This window comes from Vulpes lagopus, chromosome 5, assembly GCF_018345385.1.
Source record: "Vulpes lagopus strain Blue_001 chromosome 5, ASM1834538v1, whole genome shotgun sequence".
Lineage (NCBI taxonomy): Eukaryota > Metazoa > Chordata > Mammalia > Carnivora > Canidae > Vulpes > Vulpes lagopus.
Window position 1 is genome coordinate 26,517,342 of NC_054828.1, and position 16,840 is coordinate 26,534,181.

A 16,840-nucleotide genomic window follows, 5' to 3' on the forward strand; every position below is an offset into this window, starting at 1 on the left:
GTAAAATTTCTACATGATCAAATCTGTCCATTTTTTTTGCATTCTCTTTCATTGCTTTAATGACTAGGAATGCCAGCCTCTTCTAAGATCACATAAATATTTACCTATATTTTCTTTTGGTTGTTTTATTGTTGCTTCATTTTTTTTTTTTTAAAGATTTTATTAGAGAGAGAAAGAGAGAACTGGAGAAGGAACAGAGGGAGAAGGACAAGCAGACTCTGTGCTGAGCATGGAGTCTGACATGGGACTTGATCTCATGACCCTGAGACCATCACCATGAATTCGAGAGCCAGACACCTAACCAACTGAGCCACCCAGGCACCCCTATTGTTGTTTCATTTTAAAACAGTTATTCTTCAAACTGTTAGGATTTATTTTTGAATATGGTATGAGTAGGGTAAAACAGTATCTTTCCCAAATAGTGTACTTATTATCTTAAAACCCAAAAGTGGATCTGTAATGATACGATAGATTTTTAAAAAACTGGTAAGAGGGGATCCCTGGGTGGCTTAGTGGTTTAGCGCCTGCCTTTGTCCCAGGGTGCGATCCTGGAGTCCCAGTCCCGGGATCGAGTCCCACGTCGGGCTCCCGGCATGGAGCCTGCTTCTCCCTCCTCCTGTGTCTCTGCCTCTCTCTCTCTCTCTCTATCATAAATAAATAAATAAATAAATAAATAAATAAATAAATAAATAAATCTTAAAAAAACAAAACACACAAACAAACAAACAAAAAAACCTGGTAAGATAATAATGGCTTAGAGCAACATGTGGGGGCAGCCCTGGAGTTATTAAATAGAAAGAATTGAATGTAGCAGCAGGTGGGTGGCAGACACTTCAAACTTAAGGCATTGTGAAGATGGTGGCACCATCTATCTTAATGGGGAATTCATGGTGGGGGAGATCATTGGCAGGAAAAAAATTGATACATTTTCTTAAGCACTTTATTTTTCAGAGCCCTGGCACACATACTCAGTTTTGATTAGAACCATATCATTGATCTCTTTCAGTGGATAGAACATCTTTGTGAGCCAAAATGTAGGTAAAGTGGTTCAAGGGACAAAGAAATAAGGACTTTTGAAAACTATGTTCCTTGAAGTTCCCTCATTGCTACCACCACCCCAATTCCAGGAATGCTTCTTTACTCAAAACTTACCTCTGTAAAATACTTTATGGGGAACAGATAACTTTCGTATGTATTCGTTCAATTGGTTCTCACAACAACCCAGTGTAGAAGACATGCATGCATTATTATTATGTCCTTGTTTTTAAAGATTTGGAAATTTATACCAAAAGACATTTGGTGCCTAAGGTCACACAAAGAATATATGTTTTCCTGTTCTCTCATTGAAAAAATACTCATCAAGGGCCCATGGTTTGCGGAGCATTGTTAGGTACTGAGGATGAATAAAAAGGAAGGTTCTTGTTCTGAATCAAAATAAGGAAGAAGCAGTCTCTTTTCCTTGCTCAGACTTCACTTTTTAAAGCCAGGATTTGATGTTTGGCTCTACCCAATCTTAAAATAAAATAAAACTCACATGAGGCAATTAATGTGGGTGACATTGAATACTTCAGACACGGTGAACTTGAGTGGTCTTAAAGGAATGGAGGGACTTGAGTGGTAATTAGATCAATGTATTATGTTGCTTTATACCTCGGTACCCAATGTATACCTTTTTAAAACTCTTTTTATTGATACTAGAGCAAAAGCTGGATAATTTCTTCATTCTTTATTATGTAAAGTTATGTAAACAGACTCACTCAGGCTCTTCGTTTAAAAAGAAATGTTTTCTTTGTTGATATTCTGATATAAATGTCCCACTATCATTCCTCTAGAAAGTTTAGTATTTGCAGATAAAAAAAAAAAAAAGAAAAAATCGGATTTCTGTGGACTTTAATTGTAAGAGAAAAAGTTAGTTATTCCAATGATTTTATTTTTTTGAATTCTTTTTTTTTAAAGATTTTATTTATTTATTCATGAGAGACACAGAGAGAGAGGCAGAGACATAGGCAGAGGGAGAAGCAGGCTCCCTGTGGGGAGCCTATTGTGGGACTTGATCCTAGGACTCCCGGGGATCATGTCCTGAGCTAAAGACAGATGCTCAACCACTGAGCTACCCAGGTGTCCCTAATTTTTTGAATTCTGAATTGAAAAGAGTTTGCTATATTTGAAACCTAAAGATGGGAATGAGTTTGTGCAACTTATTTTTGTCAAATTTAGTTTTTACTTCTGTATTTAATTCTTTTTTTATATGTCTATATAAGTTATTAATTCTGTTGTTACATATGTATATTTTGTATGTAATACCACTTTATGTTTCCATTTCATCTTAGATTATTATTCATTGTTCTTTTATGTGCTCCAATAAAGTCATTGTTTCTATATGTGTTTTCTGATTGACAAGTTGAATAAAGAAATTGATTTTCTTTGGAGTAAAACTAAGTATTGAGTCACACAGGAAAGCCTTTGGAAAACAAATAGAGCAATCCTTTTGTCAATGCTAATATTTCGGTTTTTCAAGCTACTTGCATGACTGGAGTGATAACCGATCTTAGAACAAGCATTTGATATTGATTTGCCAGTCTAAAGTAACAAGTTACCGCTTCACTTCTTATCAAGAATTAAATCAAAATAATTCTAGGCCTATATAATATGTATCTTGAGAGTTCTCTTGCATGATTTATGTGTTGCAGTGTAGCAGGGATAAATGTTGAAGAATCATATGACTTTAGATAAAGGTTGTATATTATTATTACATAATTTTATTATATAATAAATCTTAATTTGATATACACAAAAAGCTGTTGCAGGGGTTTTTATTTTTATTTATTTGTTTGCTTATTTATTTATTTTTAAAGGATTTTATTTACTTATTCATGAGAGACACAGAGAGAGAGAGAGAGGCAGAGACACAGGTAGAGGGAGAAGCAGGTTCCATGCAGTCCCCCAATGTGGGACTCGATCCTGGAATTCCAGGATCATGCCTTGGGCCGAAGGCAGGCACCAAACCACTGAGCCCCCCCCCCCCGGGGATCCCCAGTTGCAGGGATTTTTAAAAAGTTGAGGGGCATATCATATTATAAGAATTTGCATCTTTTTTTTAATTAATCCTGATGAATTTTTAGCCCATGAGGCTTTTTTATTGTCCAATAAAAATCCCAAATGGGAAACACTGATTTGCTTACAAAACATAGATTTTTTTTGCAAATCTGAATTATCATTCAAAGCTGATATTAGAAATAAAAATTCTATGTTGTTTCCTCTTTTTCAGAATTAAAATATGAGGTTATAATTAGGTACTCTGTGTTTCATATAAAAGTCAGATAGTATTTTTTTTGCATATTTTAAATTTATTTCCAGAATTTACCATCTGGTAAATGGTTTGAGTTAATTTCAGAGAGTTGCAAATAACTCAGATGTTTCATACAGAATTAACAATTCATGCATCCCATATATGTGTGTATGAGTCTGTATGCAATAAGCTTGTTGTAGCTCAGATATTTAAAATAAATCCAGAATTAATATTAGATCTTTTTCTTACAAGCCCTCTTCCTTCTTGAAGGCCATAGAATTGTTTTTGATAATGTAGGTCTGTTTCTTGCTTATGCTACATGTTCATAATGTGTCAGTGGGAGTAGGGGCTTTTTGTGACAGCAACCCTACTTAGGCACCCAAGTGCAGGAAAACTATATCTTTATGCTTCTATATTTGGCAAGGGAGGAGATGTGGATGTGACATATGAGAGGATGTGTGTACCTGTTCCTAAACAAGCTCCTAGCAATTGTGTGTGGAATTGGCAAGCTGATTCCAGAATATGTATGACAGATACAAAGGGGTCACTCTACCAAGACAGTCTGGAAAAAGAATAAGGTTGTAGGGCTTACTCTACTGGATATCAAGACTTTATTACAAAGCTGTAGTAATTAAGACATATAGTGTTGGCACAGGGATAAGCAAATAGACAAATGGAATTGAAAAAGGAGTCCAGCAACAGAACCACACCTATATGAAGACCTGATTTATGGTGAAAGTTGGCACTGTATAGCAATGTGAAAATAATAGTCTTTTCAACTAATAGAGCTGGGTCATTTGGCTTGCTGTGTGGAAAAAAATGAAACCGATCATCATATTACATCAAAATCAATTTCAGGTGGTTCCTCCCCCCCCTCCCCCCCCCCCCCCTACCAAACTGATGTTGGTTTCATGCATAGTATGAGGTAGTGGTCAAGTGTAATTCATTGAGTTTGATTAGATCATGGATAGAACATATCCATTAACAAGTTTAATAGAATATTGCCAGCATCTCAGAAATCTCTCCTGGGCATCCTTCCAATCACTGTTTCTTTCCTTTTTTTTCCAGAGATAACCATTATCTTGAATTCTGATGCTAAAGTTAATGCTTACTTATTTTTGTACATCATACAAATGGAATTATATAGTAGATACCCTTCTCTGTTTTGCTTCTTTTGCTCAGTATTGTGTTTGTGAGATTAATTCATGTTGCTGGTTATAGTTGTAGTTCTTAAGAAGTGTGGAGTTATGCTTCTCCTCTCTAAATGGAGGTGGAGTATCTATATAAATTGTTTGGATTTGTTTACTTAGTATGGACTCATGGATATTTCTTTGATAATTTGGATTATATTCCAGTACTATTTTAGTCATTTTCTTGTTCAGGTTGCTCCAGCTTTGGCCAGCAGAAACTCTATCAGTTGCCTTTTATATCTCCTTGGTATAGGCTCATCATTGGTGGTGGTGGTATTGCTTTTTGGTGCTACAAGTTGGCCAGATCTATCTTGTACATTTTCTGTGGCAGTCTAAAAGTAAGCCATTTCTTCAAGAAGCCCTGGTTCCTTTCATTGGAGAATTGCTGTTGGAAACCAAGATCTGAATGCTAGCCATGTTCATTGTCACTGAGGTGTTGATGTTTCTAGGCCCACTTAGCTGACAGAGCAAGGACATATATGTATATATACTAACCTGTGCATATATACATATATATACATATATATATACACACTATAAACATTTACATATGTATCCATCTGCATATATATTAAGCTGAACATAAGTTCAGCCTGATGTCTAGAGCTCTAACTCACTATTACATGGATTGCATAGATCCTGCCAGGTTCCCCTCACCGTCTTATGTGAAGAAGATTCCAAAGGTTTTTGGCCAATTAGAAGAATGGATTTGCTATTTATTGAGAGAAGACTGCATGGGAGCAAAATTGGGGTGAACATCTGGAATACTGTTATCCTATTGTTGAATGACGTGAATTAAATAGATAATATTTTATTTTAAATGTTAATAAAATATGTATAACATAATTGTGAAGTAATCCTTTTAACTCAGATTGTCACTTTCTTTCTTAAATTACATGCAACTTGGAATTTGCCATTTTAACCATTTTTAAGCATACAGTTCAGTAGTGTTAAATGCAGCAAATCTCCAGAACTGTTTTCATTTCACAAAACCAAAACTCTTTATGATCGGCTCATTTACTTAGCATTATATCCTTAAGGTCCATCCATGTTGTATGTATTAGGTTGCTAGGATTATTTAACAAAATGCCACAGATGGGGTGGCTTAAACAGCAGAGATTTCTTTCTTCACTGTCCTGACGGCTGGAATTCCCAGATCAAAGTGTTAGAAGGTTTGGTTTGTTATGAAGCCTCTCTCCTTAGCTTGCAGATGGCTTCTGTCATCCCTCCTCTTCACATGGTCTTTTCTCTGTGCATAGACATCTCTGGTGTCCCCCTGGTGAGGCCAAATTTCCTTTTCTTAGAAGGACACCAGTTGGATTGAATTAGGACCCACCCTCATGACTCATTTTAACTGAATCACCTCTTCCAAGGCCCTGCCTCCACATACAGTCACATTCTAGATACTGGGGGTTAGAGCTTCGATATTTGACTTTAGGAGGGACACAGTTTAGCTGATAACATTGTAGTATATGTCATGTGTCAGAATCTCCTTCCTTTTCAGGCTGAATACATTCCATCATGTGTGAAGAGCACATTTTATTTATCCATTCATTGGTTGTTTGGGTTGCTTCCACCTCTGGGGTGTTATGAATAATGCTGCTCTGAACATGGATGTACAGATGAACATGGATGTATATATTTGAGACCTTGCTTTCAAGTCTTCAGGGAATATGCCAGAAGTAAGATTGTTAAATCATACAGTAACTCTGTTCTTAGCTTTTTGAGGAACTGCCATACTGTTTTCTAATGCATCTGCACGAATTTACATTCCCAGCAACTGTGCACACAGGGTTCCAGTTTCTATACATGCTCGCCAACACTTGGTGTTGTTTGTGTCTTAGAGCAGCGATCCTAATGTATAGGAAGAGTCTGAAGACTCAAACATACCAAATACAAACAAAGGAAAAAGAAAGTTTTATATTTAATGTTTCTCAGGAATAGCCAGCATTAACATCTTGGTATTCTTTTAGATTTTTTTCCCTTGTATGTATGCAGGAATACACAGAAATATGTATACACACATACGCTTTTGTATGATTTTTTTTACTTTTGTATAATTTTAACAAAACTTTTATCATTTGCTTACATAATTTTTATCCTGTTTTTTTTTCATTTAACATTACGAGTATTTCCTGTGAACTTAAGTAGTATTGAAATACATGAGTTTTAATGGCCACAGTAAATTACGATTTAATTATTTTCTGATTATTGCACATCAGGTTGCTTCTAGTTTCCCTTGTATACAATTCTCTGATGAAAATTTATCTATATAAATCTCTGCATTTCTGACAATTTCCTTTGAACAGATTCCTAGGAGGAGAGGAGCAAGATAAAAGATCCTTTTTAAAGGTTCTGAATATGGATTACAAAACACAGAACTGTTGTCAGGAACTTGGTTCTGATCTAGACTCCCTCCAGCTACATGGAAGACACCACTGTCAACCAACACTTACCAGACTTGAATATTAATTTTTCCAACTCACTTAAACATTTTTTTCTAATTGGGTAGGTAAAAATGGTTTCACTTTGATTTGCCTTGCATTTCTTTAATTATTAGTGAGGATGTGCAGTTGTTACATATTTATTATTCTTTCTCTTGTGAATTTTATGTGCCTGATAAAACAGTTGACATGGATAGAAAAATGGCACATTGAATTTGCAGAATTACCAATATTTTTCTAGTGTAAGAATAGTATAAGATGTTATTAGTCATAGTCTTTAATGTTTAAGAATATATAATATGCCTAATATTAAGAGATGTTGCATTTATTAATGCTACTTTCATTGTTTTATGAGATGTAAATACTAGACAACTGCTTAAAATATAAGTATTTGTAACAGAGGAAATGCATGTTATAATTTGAAGAAGAGTTCATTTTTATCTAAAATTCCAACATTATTACTTACTAACCTGAAAATAAATAATTAATATAGTAAATACTATTACTCAAACAGCAAACAAAATTAGATTAGATGAGAGATAAGGAGACAGACAATCTGACACAAAAACTCAGGACTACTGATAAAATTATAAGGGGAGAGAGATTTGGAGGGGAATGGTGCAGACAAGGGAGTAGGATGGACAATTAACCAATTTGTAGCCAGGAAAGCAGAATTCAGAGTTCCTGGAGGGCGTTGGCAATTCAGTAAACCCTTTTTGAGGTAAATTGTTATCCTCCTATAAATTGAAAGTCTCAGATGCCTCTGTACCCAGGTTTGTCATATTGGGGTTATGTTTCTCTCTGGAGAAGTAGGCAAGTTGAGTTCGTAAAGAGACTTTCCCAGACTTGGTATCATGTGATCTGGTGTCTTCTGAGTTATCCCTAGGGTTTATGCAGATTATTTGTCTAAAGCCCAGATTATATCAGTGTAGATGCAATTAGATACTAACAGGATGAACATGGTGATTTTATGTTTGTTTGGTATGCTTAAGTACAGGGGAATTACTGACAGATTCAGAAAGTCTTTGATCAACATGAAGTTTAGTTGGATTAAAGTCTACAGGTTACATTTGTGGAGACATCTGTTTAGTTCTTCCTTGGGGAGGAAGAGTGAGTGGGTAGGGGGCGTGGAGCCTGGCCTGGTAGGGAGAGCCAGGATCCCGTAGAGTGTCGCATATAAACCTGTGCTATATTTACTAATCATTGCTTTAATTTTACATTTTACATGTTTATAGCTAATTCAGGAAGGAGAAACAAATTGAAACTTAACACTGTCAATATTTTAAAAATATAATGCTTTCTAGTAAAAAAGTAATGTGCTTGTAAAATGTCCAACCTAGGCAGAAGAATATAAATCCCTTCCCACCCCTTGCCACTTCATTGTTTAGTTCAGAGAGGAGTATTTTAAGATTTTCATATGTTTGTAAAAACACACATGTTATTTTATGTAAAAGAGATTATATCATCCATGCTCTTCTATAGCTTATTCTTTTTCCTTTAATATGTATGTCTTTGGTATTTTTCCATGTCTGTACATTTAGATCCCCTCCATCCAATGGCTTCATAGTCTTCTATTGTATGAAAGATCATAATTTATTAAGCAGTCTCTTCAGAATGATATTTAATTGACTTTAAATTTGTTTTGCAGTTTAAATAATGCTACAGTGACATCCTAAATATGGATGGTGTATTATTAAATATGAAATCTTTGAGTCAAAGTCAGTATTTAAGGACAGTCTGAGATGGATAAGAAGTAGCATATTTTTCTGCATAGTGGGTGTTTTAATCACCTCTGTCCAGGCATTAATAGTATTTTACCTTGGCAGAGCACTTTAACGTTTTCAAAGAATTCTACATTCATGACTTCATTTGCTTCTTACAAGTGATCAGTGTATGGATTGGTTTTATTAATCTTGCTAAAGCATGGAGTGGTTCCTAACTTGTCTATGGCTGGACCTTACCTGGGTCTCCTCATTCTTGGTCTGATATTAATATCTTTGAAGATAGTGGAGTGTCCTTGAAAGGTATAGGGCCAGTGGTAGGAAATGTTCTACTTGTCCAGTGGGGAGGCTTTGCTAGGTTTTCCTTTTTATGTCATTTCAACCTGACTCTGAATCATTAGCTTTTAATTCGAGAAAGCTTTAAGTTTAGTGATTTTCAGGTAGGTTTCCCATTGAGATATTACAATATCTTCTGTTAATGCATATAAACTTTTAATTCTAAATGGACAATATGACACTTTCATGTTTCTTTGTGCCAGTCATTTAAAGAATTATTTGATAAAACCTTGCTTTATCAACTCCTTGAGACTGCTGCCTTCAGAATGTATCTGAAAGGCCTTTATGTATCATAGCATATGTTTTACTGTCCTGAGAAGACCAGATAAATCTACTCATAGTATTGTTTATCCTTACTGATTATTCAGTGAAAGGAGGGGTTGAGTGAAAATTATGTTGGCAGCCATCCATCCATTCATTCAACAAATGGTGACAGAGTGCCTAATGTAAGCCAGGTATTATCCTTAGCTAATTCTGAGAGGTGTGGACACTAAAATCTTATGGAGGGAGACCTTAGGCACTCCAAAAGCTGGGCAGTCAAGATGGAAGCCCACAGAATGGAATCCTCCTTCTAACTCAGCAGAAAGCTAATGTTGAATTGCCAGAGATCAAAGGTGAGAAGTCAAATGTTTCTTCTCTTGTCTCTCCCTCTAGTATGTGCCACTAACTGCCCAACCTTGTTCTGGACATAGCATTTTGAGAAAGAAGAACCTTTTTCCTAGACTTTCTTCATAATAAATGTATTTTAATGCCACAGAGTTGCCTATGTTTCCTGCGATGTTGAATTTACTTTGTTGTGAATGGTTGTATGTTGAACACATTGAAAGAAACAAAAAGAGTAAGGAGCGAGGGAAGAGAGGAAAAGAGAAGGGGAAGGAGGGGTATTTTAAGTTAACATGAAGCAAATATATTGGCAGAATATGTATGAGTGTCCTCTTTACAGCATTTCTTAAAAGAATTGTGAAAATTATCATCATGTGCAGGCAGCCCCATAATGTATAATATTCCTAATGTTCTAGGAATCTAATAAAATATTTTTATGATAAATTAGATGTCTATTTAAAATTGGGAACTTGTGAATGATACATCAGCCATAGGAAGACCCCTTGGTTTTCTGACACTACGTTATATGGATATTTAGAATTAATCATCTTTACTTCACTAGCACCTAATGAATTATAGAACTATAGAGTTCAAATAATTCATAATTTTTAACATCATCCTCTAACTCAAACTTAATCGACTATAGAGCTTTCACCATGGTAAGTTAGAGAAGTCCCCAAGAATGGGTATTTTTTCATATCTACCTGGCATTTTGGTATATAGTGCTAATTAAATTTTTTTAATAAAAAATATATATTTTAAGCACTTCAATTGTTTTTAATATCCAGAACTTCTGTGGAAATTAGAATTTTAATTCTAACAGTTACTGTTTAGGCAACACATTTAAATTTTCTTTTTTTTTTCCATTTAAATTTTCTAAGCCTCATTTCTCCATTGAAGACAGGCTTTTATCTGTAAAATGAACAGAAGAATGTTTATGGAACACAGATTTTCATTTTTATATTTGCATGTTCATTTATTAAAATCTGTGTTTTTCATAAATAAGGGCTACATAACAGTTTGCTGAGAGGGATAATAAAGTAACAAAACTTTCTTTACAAATTGTCCGACACCAAACAGTTGCTCAGTATTACTGTTAATATGACTCCCATTGTTATACTCTACAACCACAAAGAACATTTTAAACCCAGGATTTTTTTTTTAATTCATGAAAGACACAGAGAGAGGCAGAGACATAGGTGGAGGGAGAAGCAGGCTCCCTGTGGGGCACCAAATGTGGGACTCGATCCCAAGACCCTGGGATCATGATCAGAGCCAAAGGCAGATGCTCAACCACTGAGCCACCTAGGATTTGAATGGATTTTTATTCTGTTTGTTCAAATTGTGGTATGTATATAGGCTAAATTTTGAAAAGGAATGAGAAAAAAATTCAAAAATAATTTATCATGTATTTTAAAGTACTTTGAGTATTATTTTTAGTACCCACTCTGTGCCAGGTAGCATTGTAGGTGCTGGGAATATAGTTTTACAGAAAATAGATACAGATCCTCTTCTGTGGGGCTAACCATTTCATGGAGGACTTAGATGATTAGTGTAGGGTTCTATATAGGACATATGAAGGGTACCCTCGTCAAGACTTGGGTCTGTTGAGAGCATCAGGGAATATTTTTGTGAAGGAAGCATCACTAAATTGAGACCTTCAGGATCAGGAATAGGTAGGCAAGTGGAGAGCATACACTCGGCTCAAAGAGAGGCTATAGTATAGAGATTGGGGGAGATTTGAGCTGACATTGGAGAGATAAGCAGGGACCAGGCCCTGCAGGGTCATGGATACCAGATTTGGATTCTGTCCAAGAGAGGGTGGAGCATCACAGTGACGTGATCAAACTGCTATTTTAGGAAACACCACTTCACTGTGGAAGAGCAAATTGCAGGAAGAACAATAGGAAGCACTGTGAAGGACTAGGAGAGAGCTTCTGGTGGCCTGGACTGAAGACATAGCAGTGGAGAATGAGACAGATAGTTGGACAAATTGGAGTGATACTGACAGGCCTGGGGGATTGACTGGATGCTCTTGTTTCTGACCAACTGTGTGGGTAGTGATGCCATCCACCAGCATAGGCAACAGAGTGGAGGCAGAGGCTGGGTCAGGGAGTGGCAATGAGGTATGTGTAGACTTGCTGCACTCTGTGTAACTGTGGGAAATATGACTTGAGAAGATGAGGTGGATAGTTGCATAATTGGGTCTGGAGCCAAGAAGAGAGACTTGGGTAAGTCTTGGGAAAGAAGAGACCGAGCCTAGACAAAAGGTCTTGCCCAGATCTTAAGTGGCAACAAATTCTAAAGGAGTGACAAAAGAGTAGAGACAAGCATAGCACGTTCAAGAGTAGCCCAAAAGGCAGGAGGTGAATTACGAGTATATATTTCCATAGAGTGTAGGGAAGAAAGCTTCTCAAAAGGCAATAGTAGCTGTGTGGGATGAAAAGTATCCATTGATTGCCTAGTGAGGAAGTTGTGACCTTGCTGTGAAGAACAGAACCAAATCACATGGGTTTAGGAAAACCAAAAATTGGAGAGAGAGCAAGTGTGGATGGCTCTGCAGAAAACAGTGGCTGATGGAGAGCAACAGCCAGAAGGGGGCAGAGGGTCAGGGAGGACTTGTCATTTTCTTTTTTAGAAGATAGGAGGGACTTGAATGAGTTCATTAGCTGATGGAAAAAATCCCAGGGGAGACCAAGATGGCGACTAAGTACGAGAAAGTGGCATCTGTAGAAGGCAGGTTGGAGGCAGTAGGCTTCAGTGTTCAAATGGGAGAATTAGCCTGGGAAGGAGGAAAGAGGAGTGAGGAGTAGGGGAATCCAGAAAAGGATGTGAGGCCTGAGGTGGCAGGTGAGGTGAGAAAGATTGGAGGATGAGAAGTTGAGAGAGCATCTGCCCATTACCTTCTGTTTCCCTGTGACCGAGGAACTGAGCCCATGTCTCATACCCCAGACCTGCAATCCTGGTGACATAGAGGCTGCATCCTCTCAGTGGTTCTCTGTTCTTATTCAGACACTGAGGATTTCCATCGTATTTTCCTCTTCCCTCTTCCCTTTACCCACTAAGACTTCTAGCTCAGCCGATAAACTGCCCTGTACTAAAATAGGCCATTCTCATCTTCAAAATAGGATCTCTCTCCCTTTCAGATAAATTATTGGGTCTATGATAGTCTTTGCCATTTGTATTTCCTACGTGGAAGACTCTAATGGTTGGTCTGTCAGATTGCTTCCACACCAGAAGGTATTTGAGGACATGCATATTCCTTTAATTCTTTCTTTCCTTAAAGTTAGCTGTATTTGCTTTCATTCTAGCCTGGGGTTAGTTCTGTACCTCACAGGTAAATTAATTCAGTTCAACAGATGAAAGTAGCTCAAGTTAACTCTTAACTCCTTTTCAGAAATCCCATTTCAACCAGATAGTGTGTGTCATTAATGGTTCTGGGAGGAAAAGAAGTTGAACAGTTGGATTCAGGGGGAACAGGAGCCATTCTTTAATGGCTGATGTTCAGGGTCTTTTCTGTGTCCAGAAGTGGACCCAGCCAATATCAGGAAGTTATATGAGAGGACACGGCCACCGTTCTGTCCTCTAGTTTAGTGTAGAGTATCACATCCATGACCCTGAGTGGCCACAAAGGGAGGGTATGGAAGGACATCATAGTTAAAATATAAGCACGCTATTAAATATGACTTCTTGCATATGGTTTTAAAATTCCTAGGAATATAAGTTTAGAAACTGATGCTGCAAAGTGAAAATGAAATTTAACTGAATATTTGGTGGAGGAAAGTACTTTATTGAAAGTCTTGGGAGTGAGTGTCCTTCTAATAACGGACACCGTGATTGATGGCAGCTCTGTGCTGCTGCTGGCTAGAAGTGAGCTCTTTGAAATAGCATAGTAGGGACTATAGAGGTGGGTCTTGTTTGGTTAAGTTACTACTGCTTTTGTGAAGCTCCACTGCATCTTTATACTCTAACAAGGAGAAGATGGTAAATCAGAGTAATTGCTTCATCCCAAGGCACTTTTATATTGTAAAGGAAAAAAGGTCCTGTTAAGAAACTCAAATTAACTTCTCTGTTTATACTATGCTATGTGGAAAGCCTCTTGGAAAGCTGCTTGTCATACAACCTGGTGGTTTATTTATAATGGAACAATTCCATTAGAACCTGACACTTGTTCTCATGCCACGAAGACTTTAAGATCCCTCAGGAAAAGCATTTAACCCTTGGAAATGCAAAGCTGTCATTTATCTGTCATCTCTCTAAGAACTCACTGGGGGCTATTTACAAGAGAGAGTTGAAACAGTCATCATTTCCACTGAGAAATGGAGTTAGGACTAACTAAATGATCAGTATAGAACTGACAAATGTCCAGCACCATATTGCAGAAGTGTCCTGTCTTTGTAAGTGTAATTATGGTATTCCATAATTTTTGAGGAACTCACTGTACAGAATTAATACTGGAGTATTTTTAATACTGGAGTATTAATTGCAAGTGCTGACTCAGTTGAATTGCTTATCCCACTTATATAAGTTTTAGAAGAATTCTTGAAGTTAACACTTTCCAACTAAAGAGACTTAACAGATCTTAGAAGAATGAACTGAAATTGTCATGATCTGAAAATTAATACCCTTCTGCCTGGCATTTACTAGCAAAAGATGGGGATGCCATTTGTCAAAGCCTGTCAGTGAGCAGATTCCCCGGGGAGCCAGCAGAGCAGAATCTAAGAATTCGGTTTCTGGTGCCAGACTGCCTGGCTTCAGACCCCAGCATTGTTGCTCACCGTCTATGAGACTTGTATGAGTTAGTTAACCTCAGAGCCTCTTGTTTCTTCACTGGTAGATGGGGATAATGTCTCTTAGGGTTTTCAAAACCACTCAGTGAAATAATGCATGTAAAGTGCTTCAGTAATAGTAAAGGGTTGCTGTTATTAGCAAAATTTAATATGGGCTTGATGGGCTTGGGAAGATGTTACAGATTATCCCAAAAGGCTATTTTTCTTTGGAATATTTGTGGGCTCAATTTGTCTGTGAGTGTTCATTATTTTGTGACTCCCTTCTGTTTTCCTAGTTTCACCAAAGCTGTGGTACGGGACAAGTGATTATGGACCAAACCACTCTCAAATTTTTTTTCCATTCTTGTAGAATAGATGGGCAGTGCTGAGGCAGAGATCTGTAAATGCTCTTAGAGGGTTTCAAGATTGAATTAAGATTGAGATCACCTTTGTGATCCAAGACAAACAAGTAAGGTTGGACTGACCTTTCCAGGGTACTTGTTGTCGAAATAATTTTGGGGATCATACTTACAAAGCTGATGGCAAAGCCAGTAGTGTAATGCTCTTGGGGGAAAATGGAATTAAGAGATGTGAGAAGGGAATTACTTGGCTCTCCAAGAAAAGCCTAGTATAAGTGAGCAGGACAGAGTGCTGTTCTTCAGGATTTAAGGGTTATATGGGCAGTTGACCAGTCCTCACTCCTCAGCAGATCTTTAACTACCAACCTCACCACTCTTCTCATCACCATCACCCCTTCCCACCACTCTCCAGCCCCTCTTCCCACCACCACTCTTACCGCCACCATCACTCCTGTCATTTCCATTACCCCCCAAACATTACCAACCCCGCCAACACCCCACCCCTTCCCACTTCCCCCAACTCCTCTTAATGCCACCCCCCACCCCCTTTATCCTCAGCCCCATCATCACCACCATTACCTCCATCCCCTATGTCCTCATCCCCACCCCCATCCCCATCGTCACTGCCATTACCTCTATCACCCCCGCTCCCTACCTCCTCATCCCCACCCCACCCCCATCATTACTACCATCGCCCCCACCCCCTACATCCTCATCCCCACCCTCACCTCCATCATCACCACCATTACCTCCATCACCTCCATCCCCTACCTCCTCAACCCCACCCCACACTCATCATCCCCACCATTACCTCCATCACCCCTACCCCCTGCCACCTCATCCCCACCCTTACCTCCATCATCCCCACCATTACCTCCATCACCCCCATGCCCTATCTCCTCATCCCCACCCGCACCTCCATCATCACCATCCCTACCACTATTACCCTCCCCATCCCTACCCCACACCCCCAGCACCAGTACCATGGCTACAACAGTTCAGGACCTTGAAGGACTCCGGTTAGGGAATCTTTGCCTCTTTACCCAGCTGTGACTCCAACCCACCTTCTCTCTATCTGACTCACTTCTCACACCTGCTCATTCTCTGACCACCTTCCTGTCTCTCAGTCTCCCAGCTCTGTCTGTAGATTAAGGAAGGAATTTGCAAGTATACTTTAACAGTCTTGCTTTTCTTTGACTTAAGGGATTACTGATCTTTTATCATTTGCTTTATAAATAACAAGAGATGATAGTTTGAGTCATTAAGTTTAAAGCAATTGTTATAATTTTGCAGTGTTTGATTAAGTTTCTTTAACTATACAAAGTTGTTGACATTGCTACTCCAAAGAACGGTGAGTTTCTGCAAAACATTCTCTCTACTTGGTGTCTTCTTTTCGTGTTTGCCCCAATGGCTGCCAGTGCACTCTAGGGGAAGGTTAGTGTGTTGTGCAAGGGCTTTGAGGGTCCCATGACTGAAAAGGTTATCTTCTCTGTGGTCAAGGTGTTCAAGGCCAGTTCTGATGCAAACTGTAAAGAAAGAGACAGTGTGTCTTTTATTCTTCCTTGTGTCCACCCTTCATTTATTTACTCCAAACCAGTCCTGCTCCAGGAAGGGATCAGATTAAACTCATTTAGGGTAAGGTAGCAACAACAGGGTGGCGGTGGAGCTCACCAAACAAATGAAGCTTTAAATGTGGAATTCCAGCAGGTTAAAGAACCAGGATGGTGTGGGCAGGGCAGAGGTCACCTCCTCCACATCCTCTCAAAGGTTGCCTAGTAGTAATTTGTGTATCATGCACTTTTAAGCCCTTCTTCCCTTCATTCTCCTCTACCCACCCTTTTCTCAAGACCCGGCTCAAAGGCAGTCTTTTGCAGGAAGCACTCCAGATTCCCTGTGCTTCCTTCTCTGATGCCCCAAACACATTATGTCAACATGCTCTGCTTTAAATGGGCCACTTCCCTCTTCTCCCCGTCTCCTGAACCATTGGCTTCACAGTAACAAGGAAAGGCCAGTCACAGCCCTAGTTGTCTCCCTTGAACCTAGCACCATGGCTTTCAGAAAAATACTTTTGGACTAAAGTGAGTTGTGTTTCTGCTGTGTAAGAGGACAGTAGATTTTAACCATAGAGA

At 38.3% G+C, this 16,840-nt stretch overlaps 1 protein-coding gene across 4 annotated transcripts in view; it reads left to right on the plus strand.

Annotated features, from left to right (window-relative positions):
• Positions 1–16,840, plus strand: part of AFF3 (AF4/FMR2 family member 3) — a 564,761-nt gene that overhangs the window by 107,639 nt on the left and 440,282 nt on the right. Inside the window, exon 3 of one of the 4 annotated variants that reach the window (XM_041757150.1) lies at positions 6,789–6,987. The exons of the other annotated variants lie outside the window; for them this stretch is intronic. Coding sequence (XP_041613084.1) covers positions 6,905–6,987 — 83 coding nt within the window. The 5' untranslated portion in view covers positions 6,789–6,904. The remainder of the gene's footprint in view (positions 1–6,788; positions 6,988–16,840) is intronic. 4 annotated transcript variants of the gene reach the window in all.